The sequence below is a fragment of the Hippocampus zosterae genome, chromosome 18 (genome assembly GCF_025434085.1).
Source record: "Hippocampus zosterae strain Florida chromosome 18, ASM2543408v3, whole genome shotgun sequence".
Classification (NCBI taxonomy): Eukaryota; Metazoa; Chordata; class Actinopteri; order Syngnathiformes; family Syngnathidae; genus Hippocampus; species Hippocampus zosterae.
This window is the reverse complement of record NC_067468.1, coordinates 6,624,134-6,631,340: the sequence shown is the minus strand read 5'-3', so window position 1 is coordinate 6,631,340 and position 7,207 is coordinate 6,624,134. Positions and strand designations below refer to the sequence as shown.

Sequence of the window (7,207 nt, the reverse complement as noted above, 5' to 3'; positions counted from 1 at the left end):
GCATTTGAGTCTTCAAAGAGGAGCACTGTGGTTTCGTGTGATGACTCAGAAGCTTGTGTTTTACGACAAGGACCGTTTTACATGGAAGCTGCGTGGCACCATGTCGACATGGTCGCTATAACGCTATTAAAATGAAGAGAGCCAGACATCACACACATGTAAATACGCCAAGACTACATCCTGAGGTTTTGTGATGGCAATAAAAGATGCCTCAATGCACCGTGTTGATTAATCCTCGCTCACTGCGTCCTGTGAGGGGTAAATGTGAGGGAGGGGAGTGAAGCTTTCAGCAAAACATAGGGCAGGGTGAATAGAAGTAGGACATTAAATGAGTCAGTAAACAGAACATTATGTCAACGGTGACACGACAAAACTCAGCATCCAATGAGTGGCCTAGATAGAAGTGAAGGATGTGGGGTGAAACGTGGCGACACCCTACCGAATTGTGGGGAGATTTGACTTGATGGAAGCGAGGATGGGAAAAGATTACCCTGATTTTAATCCATTCATTCTCTGTACTGTTCGCTACTCACAGGGTTATTTAAAGGGGATATATCATGGAAAACCCATACATCCATCCATTGTCTGATCTGCTTACCCACGCAAGGGTCGTGGGGGGTGCTGGAGCCTATCCCAGCCATCTTCGGGCAGTAGGCGGGGAACACCCTCAACCGGTTGCCAGCCAATCGCAGGATACGCAGGGACTAACTACCATCCGTGCTCACACTCACACCTAGGGACAATTTAGAGTGTTCGTGCATGTTTTTGGAATGTGGGAGGAAATTGGAGTACCCGGAGAAAACCCACGTGGGCCCAGGGAGAACATGCAAACTCCACACAGGGAGGTCGCAGCTGGAATTGAACCCGGTACCTCTGCACTGCGAGGTCCACGCGTTTACCACTGGACCACCAGGCCCCCCATTATGGAAAACCGACTTTTCAAATTCAAACAAATGGGTCTCTGCTCACCCATCAACAGTTAATCTCATTCTTACCGTGTATGGTTTTTCATCTCAACAATGAACTGGATCTGATTTATGCAAGATTCCAAGTGAAGTATCAAGTGGGATTACCAAAGTCAACATCATTCTGGGCATTTTAAAAATTACAAAAAAAAACAATAAATGACAACACTAAGAATTTGAACTAGTCGCCGTTTTTTTTTAACTTGTGTGCGGGCAGTGTGGGATCGGTTTTACCTCGGTGACGGTGTGAATGTGGGTGTGAATTGTTGTTTGTCTTTATGTGTGCCCTGCGATTTACTGGCGACCAGTTCAAGGGTTAGTCCGTATTCCACCCGAATTCAGATGCGACAGGCTCCAGGAACCTCGTGACCCTGTCCAGGAAAAGCGGTATTGAAAATGGATGAATGAATAAATGTGCGCTCAGTGCCATCTTGATTTTTTTTTTTATTAAAAAAAACTGCAACAGCAATGTGAATAAATACTTTAGAGGGCGAGAACAACAAGAGTGTGCAACCTTAGATATGCTGTGTAAGATTATTTTCAGATTTTATGATTCTCTGCTCTCTGCTTCAATCCTGTTGATTGCTCTTTGGCGCCCTCTTGTGGTTACACGTGCTTACTTCACTTAAGACCTTGGGCCGTCTCTCACGGTCCATACAGTAATTACAGTACATTATTGCCAAAGGGTAATTTTGTACTGTATTAAATGCTGTGTTGTTGCTCGCGTGTCCTTCGCTTTCGCAGTTGCTTGTTTAGAATCGGGGTCAAAATGCAGATACTCCTCGTTCCGCTCCAAGTTATTGTCATATTCACAAAATCCGTACTCTCCATCGTACCAGCAAGCAGAAACACGCGGGGGCTGAGGATGAAAACCTCTTGCTCACTTGCACGTGAGTATTTCAACTATTCTCCAATTTTTCATGCTTGAAATGCATTTTTGCTTTGAAAATCTTTTTTGAAGCGTCAACATGTCATGAAAAGACGAAACCCATAAAGACCAAAAAAAATTTACCACCCCCCCACCCCCAATAGAATAGAACAACATGTGTACTGATGATGCTTGCTAGCTATTCTGCGATGGTCCTCATTAGATTGGATCCATTGGATTAGCAAAACGCGCATCGGTAATGACTGTTGTACGTTTTCAGTAATTACATTGGGTTGTCAAGCCGACGAAGACAATCAAATCTAAAGATTCGCATACATTGAGTTACCATGACTGCAGGGATACGGTAACACCTGAACCCCACATGCAATCACACAAAGGCCCGGCAGGGGCCTCTATTATATTTTAAACATAAAACTATTGTGATACCATTATAATCCAGAAATAGGAAGGTGTTTTTAGACGAAAAAACCCCACCATGTATAGTAAGGCGTTTTTTGACGAAAAAAACGACCATGAATAGTAAGGCGTTTTAACAAAAAAACAAACCAAAAAAAGACCAATTATAGTAAGGCGTTTTTGGATGAAAAAAAAACCGACCATGTGTATGTAGTAAGGCGTTTTGGGACGAAAAAAACGACCACGAATAGTAAGGCGTTTTTAGCCGGAAAAAAAGACCATGTAAGGTAAGGCGTTTTTAGCCCAAAAGAACGATCATGTATAGTAAGGTGTTTTTAGCGCCCCAAAAAAACGACCATGTATACTACGGCGTTTTTAGCCGAAAAAAAAACCCGACCATGTATAGTAAGGTATTTTTATCCCCCCAAAAAACGACCATGTATAGGAAGGAATTTTTAGCGTCAAAAACGACCATGTATAGTAAGGCATTTTTGGCCGAAAAAAACCGACCATGTATAGTAAGGAATTTTTAGCGTCAAAAATGACAATTTATAGTAAGGCATTTTTAGCCGAAAAAAGGACCGTGTATAGTCAATACTTTTTTGATCACCGAGTCCCTGGGACTCGCTGCCGGTAAACTGTATTATTATCACTGCGGAGATTACCGCTTTTTCTGAACTCAGTGATTGACTTCTATGCAAAGTCATTTCTCAACTTGTCTTCCGTGCCATGTCATCCCTGTTGAGTGTTGATTTACTTCACATTACGAAACTACAGAACAACTTTTGTGTCTTGGAATTCAACCCAAATGGCTGCATCAAAACAAAATGGCATACTTCACTTTCAATTTTGGACATGGGTTTTTAAGACTTTTTCATTCGCCCTGTTATGAGACACATGTCAAATTTATGTCAATCCTACAAATTGGTTTCTGGTACTGTTTTAGTTTTGATTGAATAAAACTCGTTTGTGACCAACCTGCACCTTGGCCTCTGGGCTAAGTTTGTACTTGGATTTTGAACGATCCCGGCCTCAAGCTCAAAGAAACTTCTGGCGTATTCCCTGATCTGCGGCTCGATTAAGGAACGACTTTTTTGTGTCGGCCCACAGGATCCCTCAGCCGACACCCGGGAAGAGGCGGAACGCCTTGGCGCGCCCCTGGTCTCCGGGAGTAGGCGTGGGTCTGGCTCCGGGCCGACACATCACAGCCAAGGTTCTTGTATTGTATTGTAATATGGGTAACTAGAGCAGTTATTTTCCTACACTACCGTGACTGTCCGCTAGATAGCAGCATTAGTCTTTACAGACGGACGTGGAAATGAATGGGTCCGACGATTTTTTCCAAATTCATTTGCAGAATACATTTCATCCATTCTTCGTAGTGGCCAAAGGTTTTTCGGTATTGTAAATATATTTTTTTATCACGTTGCTGCATATTGCTGCGGCTGCTAACGAGTGCGCATTTCTGTGTCTGTGCAGCAATTCTGTGATGACCCATTTTTGTAGATTATGGGCCTGTTTATGATTTGTTGTTGTTGTTGTTATATAAAAATCCAATTTGAGAAACCGACACAATGATGACAACCAAAACAACGCGTGCACGATGAAATAATCGATCCTCTGAAATGTGACAAGAGTTCAACACGAATGCGAACGTGAACCTTGAACTATTTGTATGAATGAGTGGCGCTGTCCCTCGTGACGCCATCAGCCAATGAGCCGCACCTGCAGCGGTCCGCAACCACAAGAGGTGCGCCCACGTACGCGCTCCTTCGTGCGCAGCCCACACAGCAATCTCATCTGACCAGCTCCAGGTTCGCTCGCCCACGCGCGGACAGATCACGTCACGTCACGTCCCAACGACCTTTCGAACACGATGGCGTTTAAAGGCAGCAACGGCGTGGCCGTGGAGAGACGCGCGGATCTGGCGTCCCTCTTCTGCATGATCGGGCGACACGGTCCGGCCGTCGCTCTGGCCGTGTTCGCCGTGGTGTCCGTACTGGCGGGTTTTGTCATTTACCGAACCGTGAGGGGAAGGAGGAGGAGAAAAAAGAAGACCGCCGCAGGAAGCGAGACGGACCGAAAGAGAAGCATCGGGGAGAGCGACGAGGCGGTGACGCAATCAGAGCTAGAACCGCAAGCGTGTGCGACTTCAACAGGTACGCGAACCACTCACGTCATGGTCACGTTTAGCATGATTGTAGGGGTAATATTACCAGGGGTTGCACGGAGATGTGGCTTGGAAGCGAAGTCTTTATTTTCTCATAATAATCAAACTCCCGGTTCGTTTATAGAAAATGACATCAATTAAAATAACCTTGACCCTCTTCATAACATTTTGAAGAGGGTGTGACATGTTTGTCCAAAATATATCCAGACACGATCATCGTTGAATTAACAATTTAACATCGAAAGGTTCTGTCCAAAATCACCAAGCAAACTGCGTGCATGTCTTGGCTTGTCCATGACGCAGAGCCTCAGCTCTCATGTGGTCTTTTCTCAAGTAATGTTGCAAATCCATATATGCAACACTGGATGACACGTTTAGAAACTTTATCCATTCTAACATGGAGAGCTGCACATGGAAGCAATAAAATTAATTAAAAAGTTAATTTTCCCAGCCCTGCAAACTGAGTTAGATAGGAAAATTGTACTCCAGCACCTTATTGCGATGCTCCTTGTATGAAGAAATGTTTTGGGCTGTATTTATTCCATCAGTTGAAATAACCCAGGGTTGATCTAAAACTCACATTTGCATTCGTATGTGGGAAGAGTTTGGAGAAGACTCTTTATGCTCCAGCAAAGTCCACAAAGCCATGCATGGATGAAATTGGGGGGACTAAAACGGAGCCCTGAGCCTTTGGGAGAAACTTCAACATAAATTGAGAGTTAGGCCTTCTCTCGAGTCTCATGCCGCAGACCTTACAAATGTTCTTTTGGATGAATGGACAAATTCGCAGACAGAAGAAAGTCTGAGTGAAAACTGTAGAGGGGACAAACAAAATACTTGTTCTCATGCATCTGTATCTGCTTTTGCCCTGGAAGTAAGCACACCGAAGTGCTTTTCTTCACTTCATGGGTAAAATCCTGATTACGTTCCATACATTTGGATTTAGAATGTTTGCCAAGTGGTATGTATTCACCTAATTAAGTGGTGTCAGATATGGCCCACAACATGATTCTTTAAGGCCCCCCCCAAAACAAATCCATCAACTTCATGTTTCAACATTGGGGTATTGCAAGCTATTTCTGCCACCAATCTCTGTTTTAAAAAATATTCAGTCTTTACAAGTACTCCATATTTTAAAAAAAAAAACAACTAAAGGGCAGCATTTAAAAGAAACGCACACACACAATGCATGCTCTAAAAGCTAATCAAGACTAACTGAAACTCAACAACAAAAGTGAAATGACATTTAAAAACGAGATCTTTCAAGAAAAATCCCGAACTATCATAACTCTGGTGAGACGGCAACAATTTCAGAAATGATTCTTACTCCTGTAAGTGACAGTATCAAACCACAAAATCAAAGGTAGCGCAGCGTACACATTTAATTTCCTTCGTCTTTTGTGTCCTAGATGTTGATGATGAGGCAAAAGAGGAGCATGATCCCGCTGAGGCTCACCACCAAGTCAGACGTCGTGCTGCTCCTGCTGAGAAGAACTCGTCACCCTGCGCGACTGACATCCAAACACGGTCCAACCAACATGCAACATCATCGCGAGTGGAGTCTGCGTCTTCCACAGAAGCTCGCGTGTACTCCGAAGAGCCCAGTCAGAGTCTGCCAAGTGTTGCGTCAGAAATACAGAGGGAATCCGCTTCCGTTTACCATCCAATAACAAAAGATTACACAATTAAGGACGAAGATATTTCAGATGGCAACTTGAAGGAGCCCGAGGCAATTCAGGATCATATGTGTCAAGAAGTAAGAACTCATGTTTGTTGCTCAAATTGTACTTTCACCTGAAGCTGGGTACACACACTGAGAATTTTTCCTGATAATCAAAGTAGGCAAAATGGTCACCGCAGACATTACTGAGCACAAAATACAACCCCCCACCATATTCAATCAAGGACATGCAAATGTAAAACTTTTTTTGTGACAACAGTGACTCGGATGACTCAAGTTTGAATTTCATGTTTTCTTCTTTAGGTAGAACAACCTGAAGAAGACCAGAACGTAAACACGGATGCGGATTCTTCCAAGACAACCAGACAAGAGCCTTTGTCAAGTAACGCGGAGCGCTTTGAGCAAACCCTTCCAAAGAGAGACAAAGAAGATCAAAACAAAAATGCAGCAGACGCTGGAATGGCGGAGCTTAACCTCGATGTCATTTCAACAGAGACGAGCCCAAATGAGGACTTTGAGGAGGCGATGAACCACCAAGATGGTGCAGATCCCAATGTATATTCCTATGATCGCCTCACTGAAGAGCAAAAGTTTGACGGCAGCAATACGGTGTCAGATGAAGCAACTGCAGCAGGTTTCGACGGCTTGAGCAACACAGCTGTCGATTTTGACTCTCAATCACCAGAATCAGATACTCGAGAAATTCAGGCTGAGTGTGAAGAAGAACAAATCCTGACGAGCCACCAAGAGATGAATCTCCTTCCTGATGGTGGACGAGGAGAGAGTTGCAACATTGATGGCAGTTCAGGAGTCCCACCCGTGGTTGACGCCAATATGCCAGATATCATTTCCGGAGCGACGGCCCAAATTGAATCTGACGTGTCACCTCATGATCAACCAGAACAGAAAGTAGACCTCCCAACTGTTGAAGATGAGACCGAAAAACTCTCTGGCGTTACCGAAAAAGAGACGTTCACTACCGAGGGCGAGGCACCTGTTGACCATTTGTGCGAACCCCGCGTTTTGTCTTCTCACAAAGAGCAACCAAGTGTTCAAGAACTCGACCACGCCGCTTTGAAAAAGGCAAAAGTGGTTCTCATTCCAAA

General features: G+C 44.1%; 1 protein-coding gene across 1 annotated transcript; it reads left to right on the top strand.

Moving 5' to 3' along the window:
• Nucleotides 1–3,955: 3,955 nt before the first annotated feature.
• Nucleotides 3,956–6,544, top strand: LOC127590843 (uncharacterized). The gene is made up of 2 exons (XM_052050331.1): nucleotides 3,956–4,409; nucleotides 5,830–6,544. The coding sequence occupies exons 1-2, from the start codon at nucleotides 4,127–4,129 to the stop codon at nucleotides 6,216–6,218; spliced, it is 672 nt and encodes a 223-aa protein (XP_051906291.1). The 5' UTR covers nucleotides 3,956–4,126; the 3' UTR covers nucleotides 6,219–6,544.
• Nucleotides 6,545–7,207: the final 663 nt, after the last annotated feature.

Bases quoted from the DNA above. Each gene is read 5' to 3' on its own strand.
- LOC127590843 (XM_052050331.1), top strand. From the start codon at position 4,127: ATGGCGTTTAAAGGCAGCAACGGCGTGGCCGTGGAGAGACGCGCGGAT. The intron at 4,410-5,829 runs GTACGCGAACCA...TTTGTGTCCTAG, and splicing joins AGCGTGTGCGACTTCAACAG to ATGTTGATGATGAGGCAAAA.